Source organism: Eumetopias jubatus, unplaced genomic scaffold (genome assembly GCF_037043125.1).
Source record: "Eumetopias jubatus isolate StellerSeaLion01/CBP00866 unplaced genomic scaffold, mEumJub1_p1.0 scaffold_5, whole genome shotgun sequence".
NCBI classification, from domain to species: domain Eukaryota; kingdom Metazoa; phylum Chordata; class Mammalia; order Carnivora; family Otariidae; genus Eumetopias; species Eumetopias jubatus.
Window position 1 is genome coordinate 11,667,868 of NW_028274811.1, and position 13,529 is coordinate 11,681,396.

General features: G+C 38.0%; 1 protein-coding gene across 3 annotated transcripts in view; it reads left to right on the forward strand.

Moving 5' to 3' along the window:
• Positions 1-13,529, forward strand: part of AP3S1 (adaptor related protein complex 3 subunit sigma 1) — a 66,703-nt gene that overhangs the window by 33,762 nt on the left and 19,412 nt on the right. For all 3 annotated transcript variants that reach the window (XM_088023237.1, XM_028092637.2, XM_088023236.1), the window contains exon 4: positions 8,474-8,545. In XM_088023237.1, coding sequence (XP_087879363.1) covers positions 8,474-8,545 — 72 coding nt within the window. The remainder of the gene's footprint in view (positions 1-8,473; positions 8,546-13,529) is intronic.

Here is a 13,529-nt window from a genome sequence, read left to right on the forward strand (position 1 = left end):
TTAGACTTCTAAATCCAACGTACAAATCATACTAAGTCCATTTGATGGAGGGGCTCCAACGTAATTAAATTTCTTATAGTACAAGTAGTCTGCTTTGCACAATTACTGTCTTCATGTCGGTGGTGGAAGTATGGAAAGTTAAAATTTTTGCTTTATATCCTATATTTTCCAAATTTTCTAAATAACCACTTCTTACTACATTAAAAATCAAGTACTGTTTTCTTTTGTTGGAGGCAGTATGCCTCGTGAATAAGAATTCAGGTTCTGCAGTGAGACTTTCTCCTACCTCACTGTGTTAGTAGTTAGTTGACTTTTTGCTTTTGATTACCCTTCTGCAGGTGGTTGATAATAAAAGTACCTGCCTTATGAGATTACCATGAAGGATTAAATAAAATATTTAATAAATGGAACAATAGCAATGCCATAATAATATATACTCAGTAGATTCTGGTATTATCATCATTGACCTTTTTTAAAAAATTAGAAATAAATCACATAAAAAAGAATCATTGATGTGAACTCTTTCTGACATGAGTATAGAAGACAGATTGTCCTCTCATCAACTCTTAGTTTCTTCATGCTGAAGTTGAAAGTTTAATGTGTGTGAAATGCCTGGTACTTGGTAAATGCACAATAAATGTCTCTGTTTTTCCTAAGACTGTTATCATTGACTTGGTTAGTTTCCAGGTCAGGTTTTGTGGAAATTTGGTCTGGAATCCAGTCATACAGTGTTCTTTAAAGGTAGCTGATCTGATGTTAAGTTTAGTCTACCTTCCCTAGCTCTTCTGGTACGTTTTTAGTGGTATTTTTTTTGAGTCTTGGCTTGAGCTAAACCAGTATCTCTCTAGAACATCTTGCTGCTGACTAAAAACGTTTTTTTTTTTTTTTTTTTTTGGTTTCTTGGTGTATTTTTAGTGTTTTTAAATTTATGCCTTCTATTTTTGGGCTTATAATTTTTTCTGTCCTAAAACATGTCAATTTAAGGGATGCCTAGGTGGCTCAGTCAGTTAAGCATCTGCCTTCAGCTCAAGTCATGATCCCAGAGTCCTGGGATCGAGTTCCGCATCGGGCTCCCTGCTCTGCGGGAACTCTGCTTCTCCCTCTGCCTGCCGCTCCCCATTTGTGTTCTCTCTCTGACAAATAAATAAAAAAAATCTTAAAAAAAAAAATGTCAATTTAGCTTGTATGTATTTCATTTAATGTTATGGATTTTCTCATAAAATTTAATAGAAATCCCCAAACCCAGAAAAAAATTATATTTTTACATAGAAACTCTAAAGGGGGGGTGGGTCTGCCATATAGATGATACTGCTTAAGGATATTTTGTGGCATCTGTTTTACCTAGTGCATATTTTTATTTCTCCTTATAATACTAGCCAACATATATATTATATATATATGTGGGAAACCAAAAATTATTTCTACTTACAATACTAGCTAACATATATATTTTTGGGGGGAGACATTGTTTTAAGCCTTTATATTTATTCATTTAATCAGTAAAACAACTCTGTGGCAAAGGTACCATTATTATTGTGCCCAAATGAAGAAACTAAGGCTTAGAGGGGAACAGCTTGCCCTAGATTTCATAGAGGCTAAGCTGGAATCTTATAGAGATATGCTTACTAAAGCCTGTGCTCTTAAGTATTAAGCACTGTTAAATACTGAGCTGCCTCATGACACATTTCTGTTACCTTTCTGGCCCAGATGCACAGATCTGTAATTAATGATAAAAGGAAACACAAGAAAGGTTTGTTGTTAGAATGGCACTGGGAAGGGAGACTGTTTATATGTGGATGTGGCTTTTTTTTTTTCGGAATATTGCTCTTTTTTATTTCTTTTTGGAAAACTAATTATTGAAGTAAAAGAAAACTTGGGGCACCTGGGTGGCTCAGTTGGTTGGGCGTCTGCCTTCAGCTCGAATCGTGATCTTAGGGTCCTGGGATCAAGTCCCCGTGTCGGGCTTACTGCTCAGCGGAGAGCCTGCTTCTCTCTCTCCCTCTGCTGTTCCCCCTGCTTGTGTGCTTGCGCGCGCTCTCTCTTTCTCTCTCTCTCTGTCTGTCAAATAAATAAATTTAATTAATTTTTTGAGAAAAATTTTATTTATTTGACACAGAGAGAGACAGCTAGAGAGGGAACACAAGCAGGGGGAGTGGCAGAGGGAGAAGCAGACTCCCCGCTGAGCAGGGAGCCCGATGCGGGGCTCGATCCCAGGACCCTGGGATCATGAGCTGAGCCGAAGGCAGACGCTTAACAACTGAGCCACCCAGGCTCCCCAATAAATTAATTAATTAAAAAAAGGGAAAACTTAAAATATGATTTTCTTAGTAAATTAATTTTTTCCCATTAACCTTTGAATTTCTGGAGGCCAGAGGTTAATGAGTTGCTCCTTAGTGTAGATAACTGTTATATTGAAATTGACTTTCAACTTTATATCTTTCTTCTTTTAAAGATTTATTTATTTATTTTAGAGAGAGAAAGAGTGTGTGTGTGCTTATGAGTAGGGAGGAAGGGCAGAGGGAGTACAAGAGGGAGAGAATCTCAACCAGCCTCCCCGCTGAGCTCGGAGCCCAATGTGGGTTTGGATCTCAGGACGCTGAGATCATGCCCTGAGTGAAATCAAGAGTCAGACACCTAATTGATTGAGCCACCCAGGTGCCCCTGAAATTTATATCATTTTTAAATTGAAACATAAGAGAGTGCTATTTACCATGTCACTTTTAGTACTTCGCTCTTTTTATCTTTCTTTTTGTGAAATATAACAGCAACTTTATTATTATTATTTTTTGTTCTGGCTAGAACCCCAAAGGCCCATTAATTTGGTTTTCTTAATTTCCTTATTTCAGTTAGTCTTGGCCTTGACCATATGCACATCAGTGTGTGTATCTACCTACAAAGCTCTGGATTTTTAATTAAGAATTTTTGCTAAATCAAAAGAAATCTAATGAAAACTTTTTTTTAAAGATTTATTTTCTATTTTTTAAAGAGTCTCTATACCAAACATGGGGTTTGAACTCACGACCCTGAGATCAAGAGTTGCATGCTCTGTGTCTGAGCCAGCCAGGCACCCAGTGAAAACGTTTTTTGAAGAGGGTTTTTGACTTTTTTAGGCCAAACTTAGCATTTGAATGTCTTAAATCTTAAGAATTCTTTTCCTAAATTAAGAACATGTAGTTATGACATTTTGCTGCAGGACCCCCCCTTTTTTTTAAGTATTTATGTTTTCCAAAGGTGTTATTGTTGTTTAAATATAGGCAACATTTTAATTTATATATGTATGTGTATGTGTGTGTGTGTATATGTAAAGATATATATATAGATTTAGATTGATGTATTTATTTTAGAGTTTAATTTCTATATATATATTTTTAAAGATTTATTTATTTGAGAGAGAGAGTGAGCACATGTGCATTAGTGGGGTGGGGGGCAGAGGGAGAGAATCTGTCATGCAGACTCCCCACTGAGCATGAAACCCTACACAGCTTGCTCCCAAGACCCATGAGATCATGACCTGAGCTAAAACCAAGAGTCAGACGTTTAACCAACTGAGCCACGCAGGCACCCCCCCTTTCTGTATTAATGAACACATCATGAAGGCCTGGCAGCCTCAGTAGGTAGTTACCTTGCTTTTATATCAGTGTTTATCAGCAGAATTAGAATTTTCTATTTCTATTTTAATTTTGTAATCTTTGCATGTTTTGAACAGCCGGATAAACAATACTGGTTCCCTTTTATTAGGTGTGTTTTGGGCACTTTATCTAATTTTTTTTTTTATTTGAGAGAGCGGCACGCAGATGCATGTGTGAACGAGCAGAGGGAGGGGGAGTGGCAGAGAGACAAGCCGACTCCTCAATGAGCAGGGAGCCCGACTCAACTTGGGGCTCCATCCCAGGACCCTGAGATCATGACCTGAGCCAAAGTCAGACGCTTAACTTACTAAGCCACCCAGGTGCCCCTAAATTATTTAACTAAATCTATAAGATAATCCAGAAAGGTGGGTAGTTTTATCACTGTTTTATAGTTGTGAGATTTGGAGGAGTTAAGTGATGCTCAAGCTCACATAGCTAGGTAGCAGCAGAGTAGGAATTTGAAGCTAGGTCTTTCTGGTTTCCTCACCACTAGACCATACTTTCTTTTTGGCAACCCATATTTTTTTGCCAGTACATGGTTCACCAGTGGTACACTTAAAGCTATCAAGAAAATTCTTTTTTGCTTTGCCCAGCATCATCTGCGCATTGATTCAGTGGGTTCTACTGATCTTTTATAAGTATTCATAAGTGGCAGGAAACTATTTAGACAGCATTTTTACCAAGATAGTTATCTTCTGATGGTTAAAAAAGAATGTATAGCTATCATATATGGATGATCAAACTAGTGGGTTTGGAAAAAGTAAGCTTGGAAAAGTAAAGGCATACTAGAAACTTTATTCTGATGAGTAAGTATAGTAATGATTTTATTTTTTTATTTTAAGTAGGCTCCATGCCCACGTGGTGCTTGAACTCACGACCCTGAGAGTGAGAGTCGTGTGCCCTACCAACTGAGCCAGCCGAGCACCCTTAATAATGATTTTAAATTACAGAAGACCAACTCACACCATACACAAAAATCCGTTCCACTAGATTCAGTCCAAACATGAGAAATAAGACAATAAAGCTCTTGTTTGCTTCTGGGAGAATATCTTCCCAGCATTGCTGTAGGCAAAGATTTCGTAAATTGGACATTAAAAAAAGATTAACCTTAAAGAAAAACGGTGTTAATTGGAAAATACTGAAAGTGAAAACTTCCAAGAACATTGCTAGGAGAATAAAAAGGCAAGCCACAGAGCAGGAGAAGATATCTGTAATATGTATAGATGACAGGATTGTGTCTAGAATATGTGAAGAAGTTCTAGACACTAGAAGGAAAAGACAGACTGGTACATAAATGAGCAGAAGTTTTGAACAGACACCCTGAAGAAAACTGTCTAAATGGCTGATAAATTTGAAACAGTGCTCAGTTTTATTAGCCATCAGGGAAAATCAAATTGATATTATAATGATATACCACCACACATGCATAAGAATGGTTAAAATGAAAAGATTGACAACATAAAGTGCTAACAAGGATGGGTAATTGTGGGAATTCTCATATACTGCTGTTTGGAGCATAAAGTTTTATAATTGCTTTGAAAATCTGTTGGTAGGGGCGCCTGGGTGGCTTGGTTGGTTGGGTGTCTGACTCTTGGTTTCGGCTCAGGTCATGATCTGAGGGTCATGGGATCGTGGGATTGAGCCCTGTGTCCTCCAGCTCCCTGCTCAGCAGGGAGTCTGCTTGAGGATTCTCTCCCTCTGCCCCTCCCCCAACTTGCTTGCTCTCTCTAAGGTAAATAAATAAATCTTTATTTATTTATTTTTTATTTTTTTAAAGATTTTATTTATTTGACAGAGAGACACAGCGAGAGAGGGAACACAAGCAGGGGGAGTGGGAGATGGAGAAGCAGGCTTCCCGCCAAGCAGGGAGCCCGATGTGGGGCTTGATCCCAGGACCCTGGGGCCATGACCTGAGCTGAAGGCAGACACTTAATGACTGAGCCATCCAGGCGCCCCAGTAAATCTTTAAAAAAGAGAGAGAAAATCTGTTTGGTGCTTTCTACTCAAGCCGAATATGTGCTGCTCTGTGACTCCGCAGTTCTCTGCATACATTCAGTAGGTATATGTGCATACATTCAGTAATAGATATGGATACAAGTGTTCTTAGCAGTGCTAATTGTAATGGCCCTGTGCTGGAAACAACCCAAACTCTTGTCTGCAGCACATGGGTAAATACATTGTGGCATATTCATACAATAGCATACTGTAAAAGAGAATGAATCAGCTTTTGTATTATGTAGTAAAATAAATGAATCTCACAAAAATAATGATGAATAAAAGATGCAACTCTCAAAGGTTATATACTGTATGATCTCATCTAATATAGTTCAGAAATAGGTAGAACATACCTGTAGTGTTAGAAAGCAGGGTAGTGATTACCTGTGATGGTGTGGGTGGCTTATGGAGTAGAGGGGCTTCTCATGTGCTGGTGACATTGCGACACTTGATTTGGGTGTTGGTTGCCCAGATGTGTTTACTTTGTGAAATTCATCAGATTATACGTTGTGATTTGTGTACTTCTTTGTACAGGTTATACTTCAGTAAAAATTTTCTGAGGGGGAGGCAGAACTTAAATGGCTTTATTTCCCGTAACTTATTTAACTGTGATGTTATAAATTGGAAATCAGACCATGTCCAGCTTAAACACCCTGTTTCAAAATTATTTTCTTTGTTTTCAGTGGGAAAGGTTTTTTCTTCTTCTCACATTCTTACTTTCCCTAAGAAGTTATTATTTGTTAAGCTTGTTCAACTCCATGTTCAAACAGCATTATCCCATTCAGTGCTTACAACAAGAATCTTACAACAAGAAGAAAAATGATCTGAATTGGTTTCAAGTAGACTGAATGGAGTCATTCCAGGGTCCACGTCACCAAGGCCTTCAGGAGAAATAGATAAAGTTGGGAGTTTGGATATTATTTACTTTCTGCCTACCTCAAAATTGAAATAAACTAGAAACTCACTTGAGGCTGACCTGTGTATGCTCCACAGTTGGTCATCTGAAGAACTTGCCTTCTCATGAATGAAATTATAGAGTAAAACTATATATTCTTGGTTACTTACAGAGCTCTTATTTCTCCTAGTGACTTTGGTCTAAGCCAGGGAGCAACAAACTACCCCAGGTCAAATCCAGCCTGCTACACCTTTTCGTTAAGTTTTCTTGGAACAGAGCTATGCTCCTTGTTTATTATCTATAGCTGCTTTTTGTTGCACTGTATGGCCCACAAAGCTAAAATATTTACTCTCTGGCCCTTTGCAGAGAAAGTTTGCCAACCCCTGGTCTAAGACAATATTGATTATGGCCATATAGTTCTGTATTTACGTTGTTTCACCGTCACCTGTCTTCCCCAACTGCACTGGTGGAAGGAACCTTGGATTGGGGATCTGTGTAAATTGGCCTGAGGTAGGACCAGTTTACTAAGAAGCTTGTTGTTTCCATTTACTCTTGGTCCTGTAGGATCACCTAGAATAGAGTAAACGTATTTTCAGTTTGCTAGGAACAGTCCTGCTTTGCATCTTTTGTTCCAGGCTGTTATGAAATTCTGATACCATTGCATACTAATAATCACAGAATTCTAGCTGCTCCCTTTTACTCTTCATGCCCCCAGTTTGTAGGATAAATTGTCATTCTGTCTGTGACAGTTAACTCTGAGAAGGGTGGTGGGAATAGAAGAGATAGTGACAGCCTATGCAAGGCGGAATGTAAGAGATTAAGTTTTGAAAGCTTGTGTCAGGGGTCTTCAAGACGGTCTCACTGATTCACCAGGATTCACAGGGCTCAGAAGTTGCTGTGCTCATGGTTTTGGTTTATTACAGTGATAAACAGTAAGATAAGCAAAAGCACATGAGGGGATGTCTGGAGAACACCAGTTGCAGGCCTCAAGGTGTTCCTGCCCAGTGTAGTCACACGGGAGATATTTAATTCCCCCAGAAATGACCTGTGGTGAAATGTGCAGTGTGTTCACAGTCAAGGACACTCACTCTAGCCTGCGTGCCCAGGATTTTTGTTGTGGTCAGTCATACAAGCACGTAGCACCATTGTGACCGACCTTGCTTGTGTATATAATCTCTAGAACCTCAGAGAAAAGGAGATGTTCATCATAAATTACATTGTTAGCATAAACTGTTTGCTCAGACTGGTATTTGGTGCTGCCCAAGGACAGAACTTTGCAAGGGCTCGGAGCTCAGTTCCCAGGAGCTCAGTTCTCAGGAGCTCAGGTCTCAGGAGCTAGCCAGGCGCTAGTCTGTAAACAGGCCATTTTGGGGGAATGTGTAGGTTTTGAGCATCCCACGCCTTCTGAGTTAAACCTTTCCCACACAAGGCCCTACAAGGTATTGAAGCCAGAGTTTGAACCCAGGTAGGTCTGATTCCAAAGTCTTTGCTCTTTCCATAAATAATTTTGAATGATCTTTTATGCTGAATTGCTAATTAAAAATTCTGGCTGCATTGGATGTGGTACATACTTGGACTATGCCCATCTATCCTGGTAAATATTTCCAATAAGCTTTCTTTTTCCTCACATGAAGATAAGGAGCCTGATTTGAGTATTTTTCAGTGTTTTTTTAAAGTAATGGTGCTAAGAATTTCTAGTTCTTAGTTATTTTCAGCAAAGTTTATTTTGTTTTGTATGTTAATGTATTGAAATGTAATTATCATGAAGAATAGTCTGTAATTACTCTTGTTACACTTAATACAATATTTAATTTAAAACAGAGAAATGTGATAATAGAGTTTAGAAAAGTGTTAGTTCACAATTAAGAATTGTCTCCTTTGTAGATGACAGGTTTGAATGAATTTATACAGTTCCCAAGAGCATTTAACCTTTTTTTCTTTTCTTTTTCTTCAGGTATTTGTGGAAACATTAGACAAGTGTTTTGAAAATGTCTGTGAACTGGATTTAATTTTCCATGTAGACAAGGTACTTTCTATATTGTCAAATCTTCTAAACTTTTTATCTGAGAAAAAATGGTAATTTGTATTTCTCAAAGTAAAAATGGATTTAGTGAATAAAACTATTTTATCCCTTTATTTATTTAGTATAACTCATAACTTATTTTTATATGAGCCAGGCACTGCACTTGGTGTAGTTCAGACCCTGCCAAGAGGACCCGCATCTAGAGGAGGAAACCGTGGCATCAACAAGTAGCAGTGTGTTCAGTGTTAATGGGGACACAGCTGATCTGTCTGCCTTTGTCTAGGAGGCTGTGAATGGAGGAATTACATTGAACTTGGATTTTTTAAGGATTATAGGTATTTCACTGACAGAAATGGAGAGGGATGGCTGTAGAGGCAGTGAAATAGAGTACAGGCTTTCGAGGGGGATTGGTATAGATCCGGGTGGCTAGTTTTAAAGTGCCTTTAGTGGCACGGATTTAAGATTTTATTTATTTATTTTTTAAGGTTTTTACTTATTTGACAGAGAGAGAGCACAAATAGGCAGAGTGGCAGGCAGAGGGAGAGGGAGAAGCAGGCTCCAAGGAGCCCAACGTGGGGCTCCATCCCAGGACCCTGAGATCATGACCTGAGCCGAAGGCAGATGCTTAACCTACTGAGCCACCCAGGCGCCCCTTATTTATTTATTTAGAGGGAGAGCGAGAGAGAGAGAGCACATGTGAGAGCGAGTGAGCATGCGCACACAAGCTTGGGGGAGGGAGAGGGACAAGCAGACTCCACACTGAGCATGGAGCCCGATGGGGGATCTCAGGACCCTGAGATCACGACCTGAGCTGAAATCAAGAGTCAGACACTCAACCGACTGAGTAACCCAGGCACCCAGTGCCTTGGATTTTAGACTTTGTTCTGAAGCACTTTAATATTTTTAATCAAGTGTTTATTGGCATTTACTGTTGCTTTGTTGAACATTGGTGGGTTGTATTGGTTTTTGTTTTTTGCCAGATCATTTTTTTTTCTACATGACAAAGATTGGATTGGTAGGTAGGAGATTAAAGACAGGGATATCAATTAGGAGTCTGTTGCAGGAGTCTGGAAAGAAGTGAACTAAGGCAGTACAGTAGAGATGAAAAAAAGTGAATTGGCAGGACGTGATGGTCTGCTGAAAGCTGGAGTTGAGAGGAAGGATGACTGAACTTTCCAGCCACTATTACTGGGTGCTGATGATAAGGAATTTTGGAAGAGAGTCCACTTTTACCATATACAGATTGTTTTCTGTATTAAGTTTATATAATGTAACGGATTGTTTTGGAATGATTAAGCCATTGAATAAAATAGTCTGAAATAATATGCTGAAAATTTTAGCTGAAAATGTGATTTTTAAAAATCAGCTTTATTGAGGTATAATTTACACACATTAAAATTCAGCAGTTTTGAGCATACAGTTAAGTCTTGGCAGATATATAATGAGTTATGTAACTGCTACCACAATCAAGATGCAGCACAAGGAAGGAATGCATTTTATTGTTTGTGAACCATCAAAAGAATACTTTTATTATTAGCCAATCCTCTAGATTATATTTCTCATTTACTAAATGATTTGATTTTATGTATTAACTCACTTTGGACAGAGAACTTAAACTTGATATTTTTAAGAGTCTATTTTTAGTTTTCTGCTTTTCTGTAATCACTGTATCTTATGCTTTTTCACACTTAGAAAAACTTCTGTTATTTTTAGGCATTAGGGTTTGCAGTATTCAAAATTATGTTTTTGTACAGGATTAAAATACTTAAAAAAGGTCTTTTTAAAATGACTGTTCAAGGCACCTGGGTGGCTCAGTCGGTTAAGTGTCTGCCTTCGGCTCAGGTCATGATCCCGGGGTCCTGGGCTCAAGCCCCTCCCAGGGAACCCACTTCTCCCTCTGCTCCCCCCCCCACTTGCGCTCTCGCTCTCTCTCCCAAGTAAATAAATAAAATCTTAAAAAAAAAAATAAAATGACTGTTCAGAGATCATTAGCTTATGTAATCAAGCAATTTCTTAAGAAAATTGAGGAATCTCTTGTAAATGTTGTAGTAAGAGTAAAGTTCTCACATTTTTCCTAGAGAATAAAAGATTTCCTTAATAGAGAAATTAAGCTCCACTCGTGTACAGCTTCCATACGTGACACACAGTTATTTTAAGACTTCTGTTTTACACTGATATGCATTCATTTTAGAAAAATCAGAAAATGCACATAAGTGGAAAATAAATGGAAATCATCTCAATTGTAGAGATTGCCTAATGTTAGCGGAAAAACTGAGGCATATTAAAAATTTCTACTTTTATTTGAACAGAAATTGATTCAAATCGGGCATCGCCAAACCAGAAGCAGTTAGGAGTACTTCACCAACAGGAGCTAGGGGAGAGGCTTTTATAGAAAAGATGCAGAAGCAAAGCCAGGGGATTTTTCTGATTGATTACAATAAGCAGTTGTATTATTTGGGAAAGCTGAATTGGCTATGATGGGTTGTCTTTAGGTTTTGATTTCTTAATAGACATGTTTTGGTTTGCTTAAGCTGCTAAGGTATTAGAACCACCTCAGTCTAATTGTTTAATTAACATTAGGGTTAACATTTTAGAGTATATGCATTTCTAGATTTTTTTGTACAAGTAAGTGCAGAAACAAGTCTTCAAGAGAAACAGAAATGAGATCATACAGTATGTAGTATGTATAGCCTGTTCCTTTTACACAATAGTGCATCATTGTTTTAAAACCTGTGAAAATTAACTATATCTCTTTCTGGGCTAAGTACTTGTTTTAATTTTTTCCAGTGCAATGAGGCAAAAAGCTTCAGGATAGCAGGAGTCAGACACCAGTCACATAGACCTTCCTATGCCTACATTCTCTGTCCAGGACAATACTAGTTTTATTTTGAGCCCTTCTAGGAAAGTAGGATTATTTTCAACCCTTAAGCCGCCCTGGACCTTCCAACAGTCAGGAATCTCTTAACTGGCTCAAGCTCACTTTTCCTTAGGGTCTGGTACAGAATTTTGCCCACAACCCTCAGCCTGCTTTTGGACTACATTAGTCCCAAAGTCACCCTGAAGTAGTGGGACAGCTTCCCTATGCAAAATTGGTTTGGATGTGGAGACTGAAGATGGTGCACATACACCAAGAAAATATGATCCGAAAGATTTCTCACTCATATAAAAAGGTTTCATAAGTAACAGTAAAGTCATATTTATTTGATTAAGAGAGCAAGGAAAGAGATCATAATCACTAATGAAATTATAAACAGTAGTATCTCTGATTTAAAAGATGGTGGATATAATATAAATAAAATGTGATCAACCAACTTCATGATGAAAAGTGAAAGTACCAGTTTAGAGTAGATCTGTTATTATTCAGGACACTGAGTGTGAATTGAATGAAACAATCTATTAAAAGACAGATGATGGGTTTAAAAGGTACAGTTTATATAGGAAAGGCAGGATAAATTCTAGATTATTTCCTATATTGTCAGTTTTCCTAACAGTTCATTTCCCTAATACTCAACCAAAAATGCTTATTGTTGTTTTTTGATTTGATTTGGTTTTGTTTTAGTTCCCTGTGACATAGGAATTTTAACATACTTGATTTGTTTTAATCCACTGAAGATACTACTGTTTAGGATGCTCACATTACGTTGTGTTTGCCAGGGGGGAGCCCCTTCAGGTTGTCTTCTGAGTCCTTTTGCCATTCCCTCCCCTCCGTGGACTATTATAGCCGTTTTGTGTTCTGGTACAACTAGATGTTGCAGACCCATTTTCTTCATTTCCTACTCTAGGCATGTTATCAGCCATTTTTTCTAAGAGCCCTAATTCCTTTTAGTGGGAAATGGTATATGCAAACCACAGTCTGGAGGTGCTCATAATTATGAGGCTGGTCGTTGTTTCTAGGCCTTTTCTATGGACAGAGCATCTTACATGTTTTCTGTCCAGCCCTGAGTCAGCTATTTCTTCAAGGAACCCTGGTTCTTTTTCTCAGACAATGATGTTTAGAAATGACAATCTCAGTACCATTTTTGCTCATTGCTACCAGGGTTATATTAGTCCTGGTTCTCTGAACCAAGCTGGGAACTAGATGTAGGTATGTGTGTATGTCTGTGCACACACGTACCCCTAACCTATTTCTATGTCTGTATATATTTCAAAAATCATTGGGTTCTTCATAATACCTCAGAGTGTAGTGTAACACTACAGAATTTATTCTAGCCTTCTCCTTTTCCATATTTGCAACTTGCTACTCTTGACAGTGAAAGATTAGTCTGATTATTCTCACTCTTACTGTTCTCATTATTCCTGATGCATTTATTTATTTGCTCAGTTCTTCCTTTCTTTAACCAAACTCCTAGCTGGGCCATTGGAAAGCTAAACCCCAGACACGCCAGTCTCCACTTTGCCTGTCAGCACCAGCCAAAATCTTGGCCCCAGACATACCAGCCCCTGTCCCCATCAACTGAACAAGTTGTTAGAAAGTCAATTCTGATAAAAATTTGCAATGAATAAAGTATTACAAAAAGCATTCCAGATGATCTGAAAAACAACTCAATAGGATTTCTAGAAGAGGCAAAAAAATGTCAAAATGGAAAATTCCAGTGGATGAATATGTATATAAACATAGATTACAAATATCTGAGTAAAAGGAAAGGTAGAACATGTTGTCCATAATGGAGCATAGAAAGACAAGAAAGAGTGAAAATATGGAAGATGGTTTACAGGTCAGGGAGGATAGGGCAATAAAGGTCTAATGAACATTTATTTTTAGTTTCAGAAGAAGAGGAGAGAAAGAACAAGGCATATTCATAATATCTGTCTAATGGCTGGGAATTTGCCAGAATTAAAGAAAGATACTAATCCACAGATTAAAGAATCACAAGTGAAATAAATAAAAATAAATCTACATTTAGACTAATGATAGTACAATTGAAGAGCAGAGAAAGAGCTCTTAAAATCATCCAGAAATAAAGAAACATTACCTTCACAAGAGCAG